Source organism: Chrysemys picta, chromosome 7 (assembly GCF_011386835.1).
Source record: "Chrysemys picta bellii isolate R12L10 chromosome 7, ASM1138683v2, whole genome shotgun sequence".
In the NCBI taxonomy this organism is placed as follows: Eukaryota; Metazoa; Chordata; order Testudines; family Emydidae; genus Chrysemys; species Chrysemys picta.
Genome location: NC_088797.1, coordinates 62,405,097 through 62,427,256, shown reverse-complemented (window position 1 = coordinate 62,427,256; position 22,160 = coordinate 62,405,097). Strand labels below are relative to the sequence as shown.

General features: G+C 46.7%; 1 protein-coding gene across 1 annotated transcript; it reads left to right on the top strand.

Annotated features, from left to right (window-relative positions):
* The first annotated feature begins 312 nt into the window (after nt 1-312).
* CXCL12 (C-X-C motif chemokine ligand 12) lies at nt 313-20,772 on the top strand. Its single transcript, XM_005307327.4, has 4 exons — nt 313-473; nt 6,314-6,431; nt 9,666-9,752; nt 17,370-20,772. Exons 1-4 carry the CDS (start codon nt 413-415, stop codon nt 17,383-17,385), a joined length of 282 nt encoding a protein of 93 aa, XP_005307384.1. The 5' UTR covers nt 313-412; the 3' UTR covers nt 17,386-20,772.
* The last annotated feature ends 1,388 nt before the right edge of the window (nt 20,773-22,160 follow it).

The window sequence follows — 22,160 nt, the reverse complement described above, 5'->3', positions numbered from 1 at the left end:
GGGGTGAGAGGCTCTAATCCCTCCCCCCTCGCTCGACAAGTGCATTGGGGGTTCGTGGTCTGTCCCCTAAGCCTGCCCACCCCCTTCTCCTGCAGCCTCCCCGGGGCAGCGAGGCGTCGATTCTGCAGCTGGCGACCCTCTCGGGTCCCCGGGCTCCGCAGCTCGCTCCGAGCCCGGCCTCGCTGGACGCAGGCTGCGAGCGACTCGCTGTCTGGTCGGGTTCCAGCAATGGGAGCAGAGGAAGGATGTAATAACATGCCACGGGCAATAAATCATCGCTGGCTACTCCCCTCCCCCTCGCCCCGCATCGCCGCCCCCCTCTATAGAGGGGAGGGGACCAGGCATTTCAGCAGAGCTCAGCCGGCAGCAGCAGCCTCCGGACTTTCACTCCCAGCTCGCCCCCCTCGCCAGCATGAACGGGAAAGCCCTAGCGCTGCTCACTTGTCTGCTGCTCTCTCTCTCCCCCTCGGAGGGTAAGTGCGATGGCTCCACTCCAGCCCCCCGGGTCGCGGCGGCCTTTCCCCCGTGCATTGCAGCCGTCTGCCCAGGCACCGTGGGGCTGGAGCTGGGATCGGGGCATGAGGCGGGCGGGAGGAGCGCTGTCAGCCCACGGGAGGGAAACTTTGCAGAAGTCTCGGCCCGCTTGCAGCTCGTTTCCCCGGCTTCTGGGGAGTGCGTGTCTGTGGAGCTGGCCGGTCCACAGCGACTGCTGAGCCAAGGTTTCCGTTGGAAAGAAGAAACCATCAACGCGGGGTTTGGGAGCGACCCCTACGGGCGGATCTCGCCACGGCTGGGACTTGGCGTCCGCCCCCCCGTGTGCATTTGCTCGCGTGTCCTTGCCCAGCGGTGTCCAGTTGTGTACAAAGCTCGCTGGCCCGGACAGTCCCCAGCCCCTCCGTGCGCCTTCTCTCTCCCGTGCGCCGCAGCGATCGCTGAGCAGGGACCGGCAGCCCCCGGCAGGGCTCGGGGAACTGGGGTGCCAGCGGAGCGAGCTGCTCGGGCAGGCTGCCGAGGCGTTTCTGGGTGCAAAGCGAGAGCCGCCCTAGCGGTGTTTGTAATTACACAACAGCGACACCTTCTCCAGCTAACGGAGCGCAGCTCCACGCTACCCATTAGCAGCTGCGGAGCTCTGGGTCTGCTCCCAGCCAGCACCGGGCGGCCACTTGTCCGTGGGACTCCTTCCCCTGGAGCAGAGAGACCAAACCTCCCTCCTTTGGAGAGCAGCGGGAGAAAAACGAAAATGTCTCGGCTCTTGGCCGCTCCAGCCCAGACAGCTGGCGCCCCACGGGATCTGCTGTGGGTTGGATCTTGGGGGCACCGGGTAACTTTGCTAGTAGGGGCTGGCATGCGCTGCCGGCCTGGGTGCGCGCGGCGAGCCGGGGCAGCTGGAGGGTGGCACGTGGTGTGTTGAGTGTCTCTGGGGCTGGGTGTGCAGCGGCGGGTGTGCAGATTGCGGGTTTTACACCTGTGTCTTGTGGCGCTCCGGAGAGCCCTGACCAGGCCGCCTGCGAACCTATGTCGAGCCTGGTGCGCCCCTCGGGGTTGTCCGTGCGCCCAGACCAGATGCGATTAGGCTGCAAATGCGAACTAATCGCTGCTGCTAAGTTCATGGGATGTTTTCCATGAAATAGCCCCTGCCCTTGGGAAATCAAGCAAAACACCGGCCTCCTTGATACCCACCCGGGTCCTTCGAGCGATCAGATCCTTTCAGATATAAGTATCAGAGGGGTAGCCATGTTAGTCTGAATCTGTAAAAAGCAACAGAGGGTCCTGTGGCACCTTTAAGACTAACAGAAGTATTGGGAGCATAAGCTTTTGTGGGTAAGAACATCACTTCTTCAGATGCGTCTTGCATCTGAAGAAGTGAGGTTCTTACCCAGGAAAGCTTATGCTCCCAATACTTGAGTTAGTCTTAAAGGTGCCACAGGACCCTCTGTTGCTTTTTTCAGATATAAGTCCGTGAATGTTTGTATTGACGCGAGAGAGAAGAACTCCTAAGCGCAATCGTGGCAGCAGGTATCTCTGTGTGTGATAAATCGGGAATGTGCTTTTTACAAAATCTATTTGGCGTGAAAATGAATCTGATGTATAAATATAACACCCTACCCGGGATAAATTCGGATTCTCTTAACTGAGCGCCGGGGGCGTTTAGACACTAGCTGATCAACATTTTAGAGGCGCAAAATTGTATTTAAGGAGGAGGAAAATGTAAACGCGGACTGGTCTCAAATGTAGATTAATAAAACCAATCCCCGTCTCTCGGGGCAGAGCGTGAAGGGTTTTTTGCTTATTGTGCATTAGCCTTTGCTACCCCGCGGGATCTTTCTCTAGGTAGATGGATTGCTGATCAGACGCGCGTTTCTCACTCCTTTGCCTATGAAGTCCCCTTTCTAGGCTAGGATATGTTCCAGCAAACGGCTGTTTGTAACTTGCACGATCCCTGCCCAAGGTCTCCCTGCAGGAATTCACCCCATCGGTTTCCTCCGCGGAACTAGAAAGAAAACCCAAAGGGAGGCGGGAGATTTCGCTGTGTTAGTTTCACTCCCAAGATATTGACAAGGGGCCCGATCCGGTTGCCTCCAATGGCAAAAATCCCATTGCCTTGAAGGGTGCAGGATTGGGCCCTAGCAGCCCCGGACTCGCTTACATGTGCGTGCCCCCCCCCCCCGTTTAGGCATTGGGAGGCAGAGATTTTAGCTCTCCCACTATTTCACCTCTCCTGCCCCCACTCCCAATCTGGACTGTAACTCCTGGGCAGACTGTAACTGGCTGCAGCCTGGGTAAACTGAGCAAGGGGTGGTGACCATCTGAACCCATCTCACTATTCCTATGGGCATGGGTTCACAGCGGCACAGCCCTGCCTACAGTGAAGCTGCCCTGGCTGCGGTGCGCTCCTGCAGCCCCTCGCGCCCGGCATACCTGGGAAGGGGATGCAGCTTTCCTTTAGGGGCCTCTCTGCTCTGGCAGCAGCTCCAGGCAGGCTCCTTGCAGGGGCTGACTTCTCCAGGTGAATCACAGTTTGTGGGTTTAGAGACTAAGGGGTGTGTGTGTGTCAGGGATTGCATTAATAAATAAAGGAAACAGTGAGTTAGGAGCAGACCTTTGCCCCCCAATCTCACTTTATTAAAAGTGGAGCAATTTCATCATGGTGTGAAACTGCTGAATACAGCAATATTTAACCCCCTGCCCCCAAACCCTCTATATAGGAGTGATGTCCCAAGCCCCCGGGACCGGCAGGAGCCCAGGGAAGCACTTGTGAGTGGTGCTGGGGGTGGGGGGAGAAATGCCTGATAAAGGGGTCCCAGGGACTGCTCCTTGCAGTGGAAGTGGAGGGTGATTGCCCCCTCCACACTCAGCCTGCCCCGGTGGCTTTCTCAGTTGGTTTCTGATCCGCGGTGGAAAGCTGGCTACAGCAGATGAGTCAGTGTCCTGGTAAAATAGCCCCTTTGAGTTAACCCCTGCCGTCCTTACCCAGGCAAAACTCCCCGTCATCCATTGCCTACGCAGACATGGTGGGCTCGGCAGGTGCTGTTGTCTTCCCCTACACAGAGGTGTGTTTGTAGAGCAGGATACATAAGGTTTCAGGGCTTGTCTACATGGGGAAATGAGAGACTCAGGTGGAAATTTAAATTGCTGTAACCCCTGTGTGGACACACTCATTCCAGTATAAGAGGCCTTTTTGGAGATGTTATCTTGTACCTGTTTGGAAGGGATTTAAGCCAAATAGGGGAAAGCCACCGTATCCTGGAAAAAGAGTATTCACATGAGAGCTAGCTGGGTTTAACTATATGTGTGTGGTTGTGCTGGTGTAACTGGTACAGCTGTCCCATGTAGACAAGCCTTTGGCTTTCCTTCTGTAATAACACAGTGGAGTGGAGGCTCTGTTTTACTGCAGGATAAGCCAGGTGCGGCCAGCCCCAGGGGTATCACCCTGGACTCACCTGGCCACCTAAGGGCCTTGCCTCCGCTCAGGATTTTACAGGGAGATAACAAGGGGTGGAGCTGGAAGGGGTAAATTCCAGCCCCAGTGGGACCCGCACCGGCTCTGATCTGCTAGCGGACTTAGAACAGAGAGGCGCCCTGATGGTGGGCTTGGCGTCTTGTGCTGCTCCACCTCCATCCTGTTTTTAGCCTGCTAGCTGGATCAGAACAGATATGGGGGTGGGGAGTTACACCTCCAGGTGGAGAGGCATCCTGTGGGTCAGAGCCGGGGGCTTGTGTTTTAATGAGATCACTGAAGCACTGTAGCTATCCCGGTAAAATGCTACTTGCCTCAGTGATCCCCTGGGAGAGACCTGCCTTCTTCTCAGTGGAGACATAGCCCTAGTGTGTGTCCGTCTGAACTGGGGAGGGGGAGCTCTGGGGAAGTCATTGCCTCTCTAGGCTGGAGCACTAGCAGGGCAGCTGCAAGCAGAGGTCCCCTGGCTTCCCAGGGCTGATGCGGAGAGCTGACCTGATGCACATGCTGCCCACTCCCCAGTGCTCTTTGCAATGCCCACTGTAATGAGATGCTGCCTATGCAAAAAGAGCGCAGGTTTAAGACTTGTGCAGCCTCACTTTGATATATATGTTCCTTAGGTTATAAAATCACTAGTCAGTAGATAGTCACGTCTAGTCCAGGAGAATACCCTGATTCACTCTATGGGAGAAATGCTATGGATACTGACCAACAATCCCTACACATCCGCCTCCATGGTCATTATGCACAGCCCAGATTCTGACCACCAGAGTAAAACTGGAGGATTCTGCTGAGGTCGGGGGATACTCTGCATTTCTTCCCTGCAATTGCAATTGCTCTGCAGTGGGGATCAGACACTGGCTCACACAATCTTTCATAAAGGTTGCTTGTGATAAGGATTTTCCTGTAATTTCCTTCTTGGAGAAATGGTGGCATCCCCCAGCATTGTGCCCCAGGGTTTGTTTGAGGGTAACTGGAGACGAACATCAGTCAGTGTCTAGTGTTTGTAGATCAGGTGCAGTTTTACTGGCTGCCTCTTTTTTGACCTTCCCAGACAGCAGTTTAAGGAGCTTGCAGCTTGTGCGGGATTCAAAGCCCCTTTCTGTTCCATAGCCTTTAAGGGCAGCTTTGTTTGGGTACTGAGCTGTGCTGTGTAGCAAAACAAACAGAGATGTGGAAGGCAACACTGGATCCAAAACTCCTTCAGACGCTGCGCTGGGAAATTTGGATCTGAACCCAGATCCTGCGCCAAACTTCATGGATCAGCTTCCCTCAAAGAGCTCACAACCAGCAACTGAACAACTGTCCAACGGGAAACGGTTTGAAATCCTATGAAAGTCCCAAGGCCCCAGAGATGCTGCCCCCGACTCTGTTATAGTGTGCAGACGTTTCAGGAAGGAGTCACAATTTCAGCTGTGTACACACTGGGGGCTGGATAATGCAGTCCCTCCAGACCTCAGTGGGAGCTCAGCCTGGGGACAGAGGTCAGGATCAGCCCCAAGAGTGAGCTGGGCTGTCCTGCATACAAATCTGCTGCTGAATTTTAAGCTCAGGGCCTAGATATGGTCCTGCTCCCATTGAAGTAGATGGCAAACTACCCATTGATTTTAGCAGTATGGAATTGGGCCATGTAGAGCATGGAATGACTCATGACCGGGTGTCCTGAATGGCTGTGATTGTGTCATGTGCAGGAAGTTCAGAAGGATCCGAATCCACACTGTTGATGCCCTGTCTCCCGCTGCAGAGTACCTAGTCTGGGAGCAGCCCTCTGCCAGCAGGCACTCAGCAATGTGAGTACAGGCCAGGCCGTATGGCAGGACCCTGGGAAAGCTCCCAAAGGCCCTGGCATACGCTGCCTCAGATGATGGGATCAGTTCCCAGCCAGGAGCTTGCACCTGGGCAGAGCCCCTTGTTTTGATTTGGACTCCTTGGAATTCCTGGCTTTCTGCTGCCTACCTTCTAATCTGGCCTCAGGTCAAAATCATTTGGCAAGAATAACAGAGCAGACAAGTGCTTCACTCTTCTATCCTTTATCTCATCTAATTACCAGCAGCAACTCAGGACAATTGAGTGGCTCCTTATTCTAATCTCTTCTCCATTTCTTAGGGTCCAGTTTCTCACCCCTTCCTTTGTCTTCTAAAATCACAAGCAGAAGGATTAGAAGGCCCGGATGGGAACGGGAGAGGGTTTTGACACACTGCTCCAAGGCCACAGCTGTTCCATGGCTCGCTTCATCTATATGTTTTCTTCATGCCTATCTAGGAGAGGAACTGTAGGTGCCACTGGGCTGCAGGTTGGCACCACTGCCAAGAAGGAACAAGTAAATTGTGTCCTCTCTATTTCTGCATCCCACAGAGAAACCCGTCAGCCTGACCTACCGATGCCCCTGCAGGTTCTACGAGAGCAACGTGGCTAAAGCCAATATCAAGCACCTCAAAATCCTGACCACCCCGAATTGCTCGCTGCAGATTGTGTAAGTCTCCGGGTGCTTTTTAAGGCCTTCCTTGGCCTCAGACGGTAAGCTGGGCAAGGAAGGGAGCTGAAGGATTTCGCCAACCTCTGTAAAAGGTGCCAGTCTCCATGCACTGCCCCAGCCTGGGTTTGAATTTGCATGGGGCCCAGCACCTTCTGCAAGGTACGGAGCAGAGCAAGTAGAACAGTTTCAGTCAGCACATTTCCTCAGCGGGAAACGGCTTTTTAACAGTTTTCAGAAAAAAAGAATTCATTTTTATTGATGTGGGGAGGGGGGTTTTCAGAAAAAAAAAAACCACAATGGAAATTTGAGGGTTTTCATCAAAAAAACGAAAATCCAAAAAAGAACAAAGACAAATTTAGATTATAAAAATGTAAACATAAAAAAAATAGTTTTTGTTGAAAATTTTCATGGGGAAAAAAATCATTTCCCCAGCAGCCCTAGTGCTGACTAGCCTCAACTCTTGTGGGAGGCCTGATTATCAGGTCCAATCCTCTGTGCTCAGTTCCTGCTACTGTCAACAGTTCTGCTGTGGATCTAGATCTCTGCATGGCCTTTTAAATTGCACCATCAGAGCTGTAAAAAACTCTCCACTATTGCATGCCAAAAACCTGTGAGGTTTCATGTGATTTCTCAAAAATCCACATATTTAGTCAGATTTATTTTCAAGTAAAAATATATATATTAAAAAAAATATCCTACCCACACAGTTTCCTGCATGTACCCCGCCTTTCATTTTGGTGGAGGACAATGGACAATTCAGTCCAAACTGAGAAATAATTTTCTCTTCCTGAAAATGGCATAAACATGATGTGTTGTGTGTTTCGCCAGCTCTGATTGCTACTTGATGGAACGGAGAGGCATGCATCTAAACAGCTAAAGTACATGGATTTGTGTTCTTCTGGGAATGCCTAATACACATCGTGAGAGTCAAGAGAAACCCACTGGGAAGGCTTTGGGGGGATTTGGAATGATCTGAAGTAGTTTAAACATAATGACAGAAATTTGAGATTTGATGTGATATGCATTTTTCTCTTGATTAACATGAGAGCGAAGTAATTAGAGATGGCAAAGACCATGATGTATTGAAATGGAAAAAACCTGTTTTCTTTCCCACTGACATGGTCTGAATATGTTTATGATCTACAGAACAGATGATCCAACCCCCTCCCCCTTGTTTAAAATTTGACATAAAAGAGATGTACCCGAAATGGAATCCTAAAATCAAATGCCACAGAATGTTGGGGAATTCTGCCCCTTGGACCCAACAGAAATTAAAAAACAAAATAAATGCTAACTTCTAAAAATCCCATTTTAGCAGATTTTATCCAAACATTGAATTCCATTGCTATGTGGCATGATGTGTTCTGGATGGTGGATGTGAGTACTTTAAATAAGTAATCAAAGCTGTTTACTTTGAAATCCATCATTTTTTAGGACTGAAACATCTAATTGGAACCCCATATTATGGATTTATGAAGTGATCCTGTGGTTTTTTTTCCCCAAGCCAAATTCCCTTTGAAGTCAAGGGCAATTTTCCCTGAGCAAATTGTATAGGAGCTGGTCTTTATCTTTAAATACTCTGTGCATGGAGAGTGGTTGTTTGTGCTTTCAGTTTGTTACTCTCCTGTATAAGGCCAATTCTGCAGTTCCCATGTGAAGACAATGAGTCTGACTCTGCTCACACTTTGCACTGCTATACCTTCACTGATTTTGGTTTACACTGGTATAGTGATTTACACTGGCATAAGTGAGATCAGAACCAGGCCCAATGGAAACCTATTGGCGAAAGGACTGCAGGATTGGGTCCGCAGCAGTACGACCAGTACATGAGTATTCACACGGCTTCAGAACTAGCAACATTTTAGATCCCCCGGCTTCTTTCATTGGCTTACTTTTTATTAGACATTAAGGCCTCAGTCTTGCAGGTGTGGAGCACTTTGGCTTCAATCCAAGATAGCTCTTAAGCATGTGCTTTACTTAAGCAGCTAAGCAGTCTGGCTCAAGTCAGTGAGACTCGGGTGCTTCAAGTTAAGCGTGTGCTTAAGTGCTTTGTTGGATCAAGGCCAAAGTGCTCAGTACCTGGCAGGATTGAGTCCTTAATGAAGAGGAGAATTTGGCCTGTCTACATCAATGCATAGTAATAGGTGGTAATGCCTCGACAACATATTGCCAGTGCTGTTAGTGTGGCATTGATGGGCCTGATCCTGCAAGATGCTGAGCAACTCCTGCAGATGCCAGGTGCCCTCAACTCCCATTGTGCTCAGCTGGAGGTGAGGGACCTCAGCACTCAGAACAGGTACTCAGCACTTTGAAGGATCAGCGCCTGGCTTTACAGAGCTTTACATGTTCTGGATAAAGTGCTCTATATCTTGTTTCTACCTGACACATCCCATTGAACCCAGAAGCCAGTGACAGATGAATTTCCAGAGGCTGGGAGATGGAGTTTAGTTCAGATAAGCATCCAGAAGACTGGATCTTTATCTGTAACGTTTGTAATCTAAACCTCCTGAGTCTGCAAATCCAGGCTGGAAATTTCATGAGAACAGGCTTTCTCAAGAGATTTCTGGAACTTCCACTTCCGGGGCCGAGTGGAAAACACATGAGAGACTGTTCCTCTCTGGCAACTTGGCATTTCCAGTTCTTTCCCTGCCAGAAGTTCAAACTCATGTGAGAATTCAAAAAAAAAAAAAAAAAAAAAAAAAGAACAGAAGAACGTTTTGGAGCCTCTCAAAAGTCCAGTTTGGTTTCTGTTCTAAAATTGGGTGAAAGTTCAGAGTCGGGCTGAGCATCGGGCAATGTTCAGAGGTGTTTGTTAATTAATCTGTTGCAGAGACTGCGTATGCTCATCAGTTCTTTCCAAATGAAATGCAGCTCCCACATGGCAGCAACATGGATGCTAATAATAAAATCCGGAGAATCAATTTATTTCCTCATTCACGCCCATGCAACCCAACAGCTGCCAACAAATGAGATTCAGATGAGGGGCTGAATTATGCTAGCCCTTAAAACTGGTGTAAATCCAGAGCATTTCCCGTGAAGTTAGTGGGGTTACCCCAGACTCACCCTTGTGAAGCTGAGAGCAGAATTTGACATCTGGTGTAAGCTTGTGCAGTTCCATTGTCTTCACTAGAAGTCTACAGGTAGAATGGAGGGCAGACTTTGGCCCAGGAGGCCTTTTGTGCAATGTTATCCCTTGTCTTCACACCACAACTCTTCTCTTTCTTTTGACAGCGCAAGGCTGAAGAACAACAGTAAGCAAGTATGCATTGATCCCAAGTTAAAGTGGATTCAGGAATATCTGGAGAAAGCTTTAAACAAGTAAGGCAAGAAACATATGGACTTACAGATAACACACCCTGAGAGCTTAAAGGGTAGGACGTTTAGGGCTGGCTTTAATCATATGGACCAAGTACTCAGTGAAATCAGGCATTGCTATGAAGATGGGATCTGAGTTTACCCAGTGTATATTAAAACAGTGGCTTACAGTATTTTTTATACTTTATATTAAGATATTTGTCAGTATTTGGGGCAAGAGGTATCCTAGCAAGTCAAAAATGGGCTTCCCTCTTTTCTAAAAGAGCAGCTCTCCCAAGGAAAATGCTTCCTTTATTCCCCTCTCCCACACAATCCACAAGTATCTCAGAACCTTTGTTAGTAAAGTATCTCTGGAGCCCCTTCTCCTCTTTGTGCTGGGGTTCTGTGTGCACCGGCAGCTGACGGCTAGTGGGGATTGGCAGGCAGAAATCATGCCTTTGCCATTAAAATTTGCCAAGGCAACATCCATTGCTAACAAACCTTCTCCATTCCTGCCAGATGGTATTCAGCCACACCTGGCGAATTAGCAGGCCTGTTTTTCCTCATGGCATTGCAATGTGGCTCTCCTGCTGAGGGTCCCACACCAGTCAGCCTGGCTCATTAGAAGCTAGGTCAATTGGCTGCCGTTGTGAGTGAGCACAGAACAGAGACTGTCAGTCATTTCTGTGCAAACAGGTCTTTGCAGCCTGCCTCAGATGGGAAATGAATCAAGGGAAGAGGGGAGGGAGCTCCCTGCTTGGGAAGGGCTCAGCCAAGGGACCAGCCAGCAGTGGCCTTTGGAGCAGCGAGGCCCCCTGTGCACGCAGAACCCCTCACCCCTTTCTGCACCTCATTCAGCCATGCGGAATCCCACCCCAGCTGCTGCTTTTTTCGCCGTGTGAGGCAGGGCTGGAATCCAGATATTTGCAGAGGGGAAGAGACACCTCAAGGAGGGAGGGGTCAGGGGCATCAGAGGGGAAAAGGAGGTGGGGTAGGCTGGTGCATTGCAGAGACTCCATCCTCTGCTTTTCTGAAGCGCTTTCAGGAGCCAGGAATAAGAATTCTTCCTGGCATGGGGGCTTCGCAATAGCCAGGGATGGGGGCACCCTCCCCCAAAGGCAGTCAAACCCCTTTGAGACTGGGGTGAGGCTACAGAGAGTGGGGCGCATGGAAACCACTACGCAAATCACTAGCGATTCCAGCCCTGCCCTGCTCTGTGCCTTCCTTTGCCTCCGGCGTGCCGTCCCGTTGTCCTTGGGCCAACTTCAGTCCATGTGGACAGAGCTTGTCTGCACTGGAGTGGCACTGGAGTTCGGCACAGGCGATGCTAAGAGCAGAATGTGGCCTTTCACATACAGGTAGCTCCACCTGCTGTCAAGCAGCGTTGTGCTGCATTAAGGCCCAAGTTCAGCACGGTACTTAAGCATCTGTCTAATTTGGAACACGTGAGTAGCCCCCTTAAAGACAGCAAGAGCTTAAGTACCTTGCTGAACCTGCAAAGTAATGACCCTGGGTCACCTTCTGCTCTCACATCAGTGGAGACCTGGGTCTGCTCCATTGAGAACAAAGGGCCTAATTCTGGTCTCAGGTCTGATTCTGATCTTACTTACCCTACTGTAATCCTGAAGCTGCTCTATTGAATTCAGTAGATTTACTCCAGATTTACACCAGGGTAACAGATGAGAATTCGGTTCAGTTAAAGCATGTTTGTGTCCACTAAGCTTACAATTGTGGCATGATCTTCATGTTCCAATCAGAAACGCTGGCACCCATGAAATTTCCATGCTCCAAGATCATCCATAGATGATCTGGTCTCGCTCTGTAATATTTCCATGGGGCATGTTTTTGATATATTTTAGTGCACAGCTTTGACTTTTTCAATTACATGTATTTCAGAATATATTTATAGTTCATTAAACAAGTCATATATTTGAACTGAAGCCATGCAAACGTTGGTAGTTCAAAAACTGATATCCCTCCAAACTACTAACAGCCTGTAAAATAAATAATTATAGATCTATAAATGTTAATGTAGAGTATCAATTTCAATCAGCCATATATTATATTTTTTCACTTGTATTGAAATTGTATCAAATGTGACATTACCCTCTCTGCACCAGCAATAAAAATGGCTAATTGTTTCATGATACAACCCCCCAGCTGTATGTGGGAATTTATTTTTCTGGAAAAAAATTAATACATTTTATAGAAGGGTTTCTTGCAAATTGCTTAAAGTTCACTTGGTTTACTTATGTGTCAAGCTTACTCTATGCCGGTGCTTAAATGCTTAGGTCTCTTCTGCGCTATGATCCTGCAGCTATGGGGGACGGAAGGTGTTCCAAATACAGTAGTCTAATACTTGATTTGAAAAATGAATGGGTTTGATTTGATAGTGAAATATCCAGGATGGTTTTCAGTAGAAAAGCATTTTTCTCACTAATTCTGCTTACCCTTTATTACTGCTTTATATTCATTGCACCTTCACGTAATATACACAATTATGTGACATCAGTAGAATATATTAACATTAGGGCTGTCAAGCGATTAAAAAAATTAATCGTGATTAATCGCACTGTTAAACAATAATAGAATACCATTTATTTAAATATTTTTGGATGTTTTCTATATTTTCAAATATATTGATTTCAATTACAACACGGAATACAACGTATACAATGCTCACTTTATATTTATTTTTGATTACAGGTATTTACACTGTAAAAAAACAAAAGAAATAATATTTTTCAATTCACCTAATACAAATACTCTAGTGCAATCTCTTTATCATGAAAGTTGAACTTACAAATGTAGAATTGTGTACAAAAATAACTGCATTCAAAAATAAAACAATATAAAATTTTAGCGCCTGCAAGTCCACTCAGTCCTACTTCTTGTTCAGCCAGTCGCTCAGACAAACAAGTTTGGTTACAATTTGCAGGAGATAATGCTGCTTGCTTCTTGTCTACAATATCACCTAAAAGTGAGAACAGGTGTTTTCATGGTACTGTTGTAGCCGGCGTCACAAGATATTTACGTGCCAGATGCGCTAAAGATTCATATGTGCCTTCATGCTTCAGCCACCATTCCAGGGGACATGTGTCTATGCTGATGATGGGCTCTGCTCGATAACAATCCAAAGCAGAGTGGACTGATGCATGTTCATTTTCGTTATCTGAGTCAGATGCCACCAACAGAAACTTTATTTTCTTTTTGGTGGTTCGTGTTCTGTAGTTTCTGCATCAGAGTGTTGCTCTTTTAAGACTTCTGAACGCATGCTCTACACCTCGTCCCTCTCAGATTTTGGAAGGCACTTCAGATTCTTAAACCTTGGGTCGAGTGCTGTAGCTATCTTTAGAAATCTCACATTGGTATCTTCTATGCGTTTTATCAAATCTGCAGTGAAAGTGTTCTTAAAATGAACAACATGTGCTGGGTCACCATCTAAGACAGCTATAACATGAAATATATGGCAGAATGTGGTTAAAATCCAGAGCAGGAGAATACAATTCTCTCCCAAGGTGTTCAGTCACAAATTTAATTAACACATTATTTTTTTAACAAGTGTCATCAGCATGGAAGCATGTCCTTTGGAATGTTGGCCGAAGCATGGAAGCGGCATACGAATATTTAGCATATCTGGCACGTAAATACCTTGCAATGCCAGCTGCAAAAGTGCCATGCAAATGCCTGTTCTCACTTTCTGGTGATATTGTAGACACGAAGCGGGCAGCATTATCTCCTGTAAATGTAAACAAACTTGTTTGTCTTAGAGATTGGCTGAACAAGAAGTAGGACTGAGTGGACTTGTAGGCTCTGACGTTTTACATTGTTTTGTTTTTAAGTGCAGTTATGTAACAAAAAAAATTCTACATTTGTAAGTTGCACTTTCACGACAAAGGGATTGCATTATTGTACTTGTATCAGGTGAATTGAAAAATACTATTTCTTTTGTTTATAATTTTTACAGTGCAAATATTTGTAATAAAAATAATATACATTTTGATTTAAATTACAAACCAGAATACTATATATATGAAAATGTAGAAAAACATCCAAAACATTTAATAAATTTCAATGGGTATTCTATTGTTTAACAGTACAATTAAAACTGTGATTAATTGTGATTATTTTTTGAGTTAATCTCATGAGTTAATTGTAATTAATCAACAGCCCTAATTAACATCATTGGGAATTGGGAGCCCAGATCTTCTATCTGGCTTTAAAGACTACTGTGTAACCATGCTAGTCAACATTATTAATCTCACATACATTTTGATCGGCACAGCGCAAATTATATTTTTCTTGAAACTGCTAATAACCCGTAATTCCCTTCCCGTAATAATTTACAGCTCAACCCTGGTAATCCATCCTCACTCAAGTAAAGATTTGAAAAATGGGGCCCTTTAGGAGTTAGCAGATCCAAGAAGAAAGAGAGGGCAGAGTAAGCACCTTGTCCATCCATCTAGCATTAGTGTAGCCTAGACTCCAACCCTTCCTTAAGCCTCAGATATTGGAGCTCTCTAAGCTCAGCTGGCCGCTCTGGTACAAACAAGAAAGCTGGTGGGTCTGGAAGAGAGAGGAAAGTAAAATAGAAAAAGATTCCTCTTGAGTCTTCTGGGGGAAATAAGGAAACTTCAAACTCTCCTGTGGCCGGCTGCAATCTTAGTTCTAGCACTTGTCAATCAATTAGTGGCAGCTGTTCCTCCTTTGTAAATAACAACTAAGGATAATAAGTCATGGTCCATATCTCCTGATCTTCTATAAAGCCCTTCCAGTGATTGTGTCACACGCTGGGCCTTTGCTGCCGCCTTTCAGTGTGATCACGGGCAAGCCACTGATGGCCTGATCCTCGGGGGTGCTGAGTGCTCAGCCTTTCCCCATTGACTGCCCCCCTGCCCCAGCCTTTCACAGACACATGCAGCTACACGCTGCGGTGTGGACGCAGTCTGCTTTTCATGCGGCATGCAGCTGCACGTACCCATCACACTGCTGAACGAGGTGTGTAGTGTAGTCAGCCCCATTAATTGGTACTTGTACATTGCTTTGAGATCCTTATATGCCAGATGCTGTAGAAATATTCTGATGGTGATTATTTAGCATGTGGAAATGGCTTGTCACTGGGACACTTTGGGCCTGGTTCTGGTTTACACTAAGGCTCCTTTACCCCACTTTGGCAGTGAGTGCCGGGAAGTGGGTGTTACTGTAATTTATACCCACTTGAAGGCCACTTTACCTTGCCAGAGTGGTGTAAAGGGGTCTTGGTGTCAATGCAAATCAGTCCCTTTGTATCTGGCCAATTTCTATGGCCGTCTCTCTCTATTTTTCTTTGGAGTTAGACCACTTCATGATCCTTATTAAATAAATAGCAGCACCAAGAGACACATGGCCCAATTCGACTGTGTGGTGCCAGTTCCCAAAGGGCAAGGATGGCCCAGTGGGTAGGGCGTTAGTTTGGGAGAGACCCAGGTTCTATTCCTGCTCCATCGCAGCCTTCTTCTGTGATCTTGTGCAAGTCGCTGAGTCTGTGTGCCCTGCCCAATGGGGATAATAGCACTGCCCTGCCTGCCAGCAGGGTTGCAAGGATACATACAGTAAAAGATTGTCAGGGTCTCAGAAATTATGGTCAAAGAGGACTCATTTTCACACTCTTCAAATGGCCTTGTTGCATTTACACTGATTAAAGTAATGCGTTTTCTTCAGTTCAAAAACTGCTTAAAGAACCCAGCTTGAAAGTCACAAGGCAGATTTGTCTGACTATTCCCCACTCTGCCGTGGGTGCTAAGAAAGGCCTGTGCGTGCTGTGTATTAGCACCTGCTTATGATAGCACTTGCCAGCAGGAGAGGGTGGGGATTTCACACTGTTAAAAAGAGACCCACCTTTATGTAATGGCATATTCTAAAAACACAGGCCCTTTGTTGGAGAAATATTAGCACTACCAGTGAGCCTCCAATGGGCACTCACACAGTCTGGACTTGCTAATTAACACTGTACACAAAGACGTGAAATACCATATTTCAGCTTTGTTATTTAAAAAATGCAAAACCTTTTAATGTCCTATAGCGTGTTTCATCCCACTTAAAACACCCGACAGAGGAAAATACATAGTGCTTCACTAGTGCTTTGTATTTCCGAGCCACCCTATGGACATTAGCTGCTTCATTCCCAGGATAAGTGTGTAAGGTCGGTAGATGGAGAAAGTATTATCACCCATTTCACAGGTGGGGAAACCGAGGCACAGCGAGCCCTGCAGCAAGCCAGAATCGGAGGCAGGCTAAGGATTCAGCTGCTTGTGGCTCCCTGTCTTGAGCTTAGTTTTGTCCTTCTGATAACTAAGTGACAGAGATAAATAACTGTGGATTTGTTATTGATGTTTTAAATGACAAAACCAGAATGTAGGTGTGCAGCGCAGACTGTTACATTGGCCATGTTTCTGGGTATTAAGGAAAGCCACCTGTTTTCTTGGGAATATTAGATTAGACCGAGTGATTAGCTACATTTTGGCAGAGGATTGTACATGTCGTGATGCAGATGGGTAACATTCTCCTCTCCCTTGTGAATGGTGGGTCTTGGCTCCCATATTTTGCTCTCTCCGCATGCACAGACCTGAGATCTCCGGCGCTAGGGAGAGCAGGGTATGGGACTTAAGATCTTCTGTGTCTTTCTGAGAGAAGAAAATTGCTTAACTTTTAGTAACTGTCATGGTTCAAACGAGTGTCCGAGGCTACTGATCGCGGCGAGCTGAGAGCAGCTCTTGTCATTGGGTCTCATCACACAAAGGCTGATCTGCTCAGATAGGTAACAGCAAGGGACAGAATGTGCTTCTGCACAGCTGGCTGGGGTAGGGTTGGGTCTGAAGCTTTTTTAATAGCCTGATATTAACCCACAGTCATCTGCAAAGCTGATCCTCCTCAGATGCACCAAAGAAAGAGCACAGTGAGCTCCTGGGATCTGAGGGACCAGGCTGTAATGGACCACCTCTCCTTGAGCAAATGACCCCAAGCAAATGGTCACTCCCAGCTAACTCCAGGGGAAGGCAGACACCTGCCTGCCATCTGCTCTGACGTCCAAGGGGAGCTGAACAGAGCAGGGCTTGGCCTGTCCCCTTTCAGAGCTAGATTCCGCCCAGTGGCTCAGAGATGAGGGAATGGTGATGTACGTCCGTGCAGCACAAGAGCAACGTGACTTGGCTGTACTGCCTTTGCTCCTTGCTCTCCGCACCATCCCCCTTTGCAGAGCTGTCCCAGTGCCTTGCATTTTGCTCCCCGGGCCAGTTCTGATCATGTTTTAACCCTGCACTATCTCCACTTCCCCCATTCGTTTTTGCTGCATCTCTGTGCGCAGCAGCGTTCCTTGCTCAGGCTTCAAGGTCCAGAATGAGCCTCCTAAGTAGCCCTTTTCCTGCTTAGCGCTGGATACTTTACTAACTATGATCAGCATTACCTGCAAAAATAACCACCAATGCTGGGCTCAGGCTTCAGGGTCTCAAGAGCTCCTCCCTCAGGCACCACGCAGCCAAACTGCCTTTGCTTTTGTCTTGACACACAATGTAGTGGCAGCCCTTATGTGACTAGACCTGATAACTAAGCTCTTATCCACTGAAAGAAACCTTAATAGTATTTCACTTTGTTCTTCATCAACAGGAGGTTCAAGATGTAAGAGGCAAGCATTGTAAGCCGTCTACAGGATTTCTTACTGTAGGACCCAGAGAGCAGATAACCAGTATTAGGGAATGAATGCATTTCACTGTTATCATGCAGCACAAAGGCAAGGCTTCATGCATTTCCAAAGGCTTTTCTCTTTTTTTTTTTGCACAAATTGGCTTGCTTTCACAGTACAATTTTATGGAGTAATGTGTTTGTTTTTTTAAAAAAACAATCTTTTTGTAGTTTGGTTTATCATCTAGCACTGGTGGCAGCGATGAATTTAGACTAACCCTACAGTATAATATCGTTTTCCTTGCCTGTATTATTTAGCAATCGCTGTTAAGTTCATGCCAGCATCCAAGAGTTTTTACCTAGCAGGAGCTGTGAGGTGCAATTTGATGGGGTAATTCTTATGTTCCTATGCTCCCAATGACTCAGCACAAAAAGCAATGCATTTTCCCATTTCTGTAACCAGAGCTTGTCTGCAGCCCTACCTGAGACAGGACACAGGGCAGGAGAGCAACACTGGGGCTGGCCCAAGTCTGCACAGTAGAGCGAGATTTTGCGAGTGTGCGTGCAGGCAAACGTTCCCAGTTCCCAGGCGGAGATGCCTCTGTCTGCCGGTGAAACGATCTAGTATCCAGAGCTCCATTTGCAACAAGGTATCACTCAGGAGACACGTGCCACCTCCGGCAACTCCGCAGGCCTGTTATTTCTTCCTCTTGATTCCCAGCTCTGTAGCCACATATAAAGATGTATGAAATAGGAAACGTAGAGGAAAGGTATCTCAGCGACGGGGCAATCTCTTTGTTACTCTGTGCACTGAGAAATGGGGAAAACCGCGAGTAGCAAAATATCTGTGTGATACCCAACATTGTGTATTAGGTGGGTTTCTTTCGAAGGAATCTTCTCCTTTATGTGGAGCTTGTATTCTGAGCATGCAAGGGCTGCTATACTAAGCACTCTCTTCCGTTGCAAGTAACTTACATGCCAAAGGACCATTCTGTCTGTCCCAGGGATGTCTTATTTTCCACTTTGGTCACTGTGGCAAACTAAGTATTCTCCTCCCTACAAAATGATCGTGCTAGTGCAGGATGTGCTTCTGTGGGCACCAGGTCGCCCCATCAGCTTTGAAGCAGAAACCAAGCAGGAGCTCTGCCTGAAAACAGTGCGGGTGATTTGGTCCATCATTTCTTCCTACTACTTTGGTGCTTTTATGTCTTGTGCACCCGCTTTTGTAGGCATTTGTGAAGTAGGGATCCAGCACCACTGACATCAATGGTAGTTTTACAGCTGATTTCAATCGGAGCAAGATCAGACCCTCTGTCATTTGTGTAAAGGCAAAAAGAGCTTACGTGACCAAGAAAACCATAGATTAGTGCATCTTCCATATTGTGTGTTTTATCACCTAGGGGCCAGACTCCCTCCTGATATAGGTGTCTGCAGTTGCCAGTGACGTGGCTGGAGAGTACATACCTGCATCAGAGGCAGGGGTTACCCCCAGGTTTTTAAAGATGTCTTGGAGAAAGTGCCTATTAATTTCTATTCTAACACAGAATTATAATCTGTCTCTCCCACCTGCTGGACAGTGACTCCTCACGCACGTTGTCTGAACTGGGCACCAGCTCAAATCCTGCTCCCATTGAATCCAGTTTAGATTGAAATCTCGCTCTCTGACTCGAGGGGTGCATTTACCACAACAGCGGCCCTTTAAAACCCAAAACCATGTTCTGCCTTCCATGACGACCTCCTTTAAACAGCCCTCAGTGTGAGGACTGACCTCCTGGGTGACAGAGCCAGCCTCAGTGGGTCAGTGCTTAGAGCACTGCATTTGGCTCTCCCCCATGCAGTCTCCCTGCCTTCAGCTATCATAACTGGTGCAAACCTTAGTGTAGACAGGCAAAGCCACTGTAAGCCATGCATGGCAATTTCCCCCTGCCGGAGACAAAAACAGCCAGCAAGGCTGGTGCAGCAGCACCGATCACACGGACGGAAGGGCATTGGTCACTTGGAGGGCTGTCCCAGTCACGCAGAGAAGTAGATGCTTTGTGGAAGAAAGGAACATTAATGACCTATTTTATGGGCAAGTTATTCGCTGGGGTCTCTGAGGGTTCTGTTGTTTGCTCTATAGTATTTGCATCAGAAGTGTTAATCAGGAAACAGAAATGACAGACAGGCAATTTACACTAGAGAAATCAATCCCTGTACAATTGAAAGCTTCTTGCACTAATACTTGAATTGTGGTCCACTTCTAGCTAATACTTAGCCCTGCCATGAGTGCAGGAGACTGGACTAGATGACCTCTCGAGGTCCTTTCCAGGCCTACGACTCTATGATTTTATGATTCCTGTGGCCCTCTGCGATGTTAGCAAGTTGCGGTGCATCGGTTTCATAAATCTGGTTCCGCGGACATGGATCCGTGGTAAGTTTTGCTTTCTACATTTGGCTGTCGACCAAAGACAAATTCAGGGGAAGGAAGCAGGAGCATACAGGAGTAATGCCAGGGCTGGCCACACGTGAATGTGAAGAGGAAGAAAAAAAAATAACACTGAAACGGTGCCAAAAGAGCATTTTCCACAAATGTGAAATGTTCACGCGTGGCTATGTTCTAAGTGACAGCCATAGAATCCCAGGTTTAAAAACCAGAAAGGAAAGAAAATCTGGTATTTATCACTGTGCCAATACTCATGTTTATATGAGCTTTACAACTGTAGTAGCTTTAGATGTTGATGTCTTATTTGAGTCCTGCTTGAGAAAGTGTGAAGGGTGAATTTTCAATGTGTTATTAACCGGTGTGGTATTTGAGCAAGGGTGACTGTGGTTGGTCTTTTCCAACGGAGGCTGTATTCCGAGTTGAATGTACACATTTGATTGAATATGCAGTTCCTATAATTTCTTGTTGCTATTTTGCCTTTATTGGGATCTTGACGATCCCCTCTTCTCTGAAAACTTGTACTGATCTATGTCAATTACAGCATATAGGCACTTGTCAGTACTCATACCAAAATACAAACTTAACCTTTACCACCATGCAATTACATAATAGCCTTGTTTGCAAATCCGGATCTTCATTGACCCCAGAGAAGAAGGCATATACATCACCATGGAAGGGCTGCATGCACCCTCCAACCTCTGATCATTGAGAAATCAGTGTTGTAAGAATGTGGTGAATACTGTATTTTGTATTGTTATTGAGGAAAAAAAAACACTTCCCACATAATGTGAAAAAGTTTTTCTGAAAGGCAGCTTTATGGAGATATTATATACATTTGTGCTTTTTAAAATAATTCCTTTTCATATAGTTATTTTGAAAATAAACACTTTTTATATCTATATTATGTCTTTTGGTAAATGTGTATGCACTTATAATTTTCTTAATAAAATTTATACCCAAATGAAATTTGCACTTGTTTCAAATTAGTAAATGATATGTTTTTCCCCCTGCACACAAACAGTCAGAAGGGCATTTACATTGGTTCTTTCTTGTTCTGGTAATTTCCCAGTCTCAAATTAAGTTTCCCTGAGCTCACACAGGCTCAGACTGAACTCAACACGAGATGGCTGCCTGACTCTGCAGACAGCAGAATGCTGAGAGATTTTAAAGTGTCATTATTTTTCTGGATCTGCACTTCTCTAAGGTGTGGGGAGTTTAGATCTGGGGCTAGGCCCCTCTCAGTCCAGGTCCCTTTACTTTTATTAATTCACAGGATGTTTAAAAGAACAACAAACATATATAGGCAAATTATACTCTGCCTGGGAAACATGTTGTCTAATGTCGGGGTGCCAGAGCACGACATGCTATCAGCACATGGGAGCACCAAGGGCCAGGACAACATTCACTGCTCTCTGGACATGGAGGTAATGCCTGCTCTTCCAATGGAGTCAGTTAAGGCATCAAAATCAATGTCTCCACACACCCAATGTCTCCTGGCAGTGCCGCTATGTGTCCTGTTTGTAGTGACGGGAGCGCTGCCTGGCAGAGTTGAGCTTGTAGGATCAGACTCAGGGAGACACTGGGCGAAATCCTATCTCCAGCCAAGTCAATGGGAGATTTGCCATTGACTTCAATGGAGTCAGGGTTGTAACAGCTAAGCTAGACCCCCATCATATTGTATGTATAGTTGGGATTATGTTTTCCAATGAGCAATTCTTTGCAATTATCAACACTGAATTTCATTTGCCATTTTGTTGCCCAGTCACCCAGCTTTGTGGAACTCTTCACAGTCAGCTTTGGACTTAACTATCTTGAATAATTTTGTATCGTCTGCAAACTTTGCCATCTCACTGTTTACCCCTTTCTCCAAATCATTTATGATGTTCCAAAGCAGCAGAGAGGTCCGGGAGGGTGGGGACAAGGTACAGGCCTTGAGGGGAAGGAGATCTTTAGAGAGACCTGCATGAAAGGGTTAATAAGACGTGAAGGGAAGATGTCATCCTGGACGCGGTATCTAAGCCGGTCACTAAGTGGGGAGAATGTGGTGAGGAATGGGAAGGGGGTGAAAGAGACAAATAGATAAGGAAGGGACCAAGCCTGAGCCCCTGGGAGCCGGGGCTGGAGTGGGGGTTGGAAATTCCAGTCAGGACCCACAGCCTGGCTGTGCAGCTGAGCCCATCTCAAAACCTGGGAACTTTTCCAGAATTTATACTATTCCCTTATTTCACCTCCCCCGCCTTGAGCCGCTCCAGATTTTACATGAGACCCAGTGCATGCTGGGAGTTTTAGTTAATGCTCTGCAGACGTGGATGGATGGCATGTGTCCTATAAAGCTGCTATCTATTTATTTGACT

Bases quoted from the DNA above. Each gene is read 5' to 3' on its own strand.
- CXCL12 (XM_005307327.4), top strand. From the start codon at position 413: ATGAACGGGAAAGCCCTAGCGCTGCTCACTTGTCTGCTGCTCTCTCTC. The intron at 474-6,313 runs GTAAGTGCGATG...TGCATCCCACAG, and splicing joins CTCTCTCTCCCCCTCGGAGG to AGAAACCCGTCAGCCTGACC. The intron at 6,432-9,665 runs GTAAGTCTCCGG...TTCTTTTGACAG, and splicing joins AATTGCTCGCTGCAGATTGT to CGCAAGGCTGAAGAACAACA.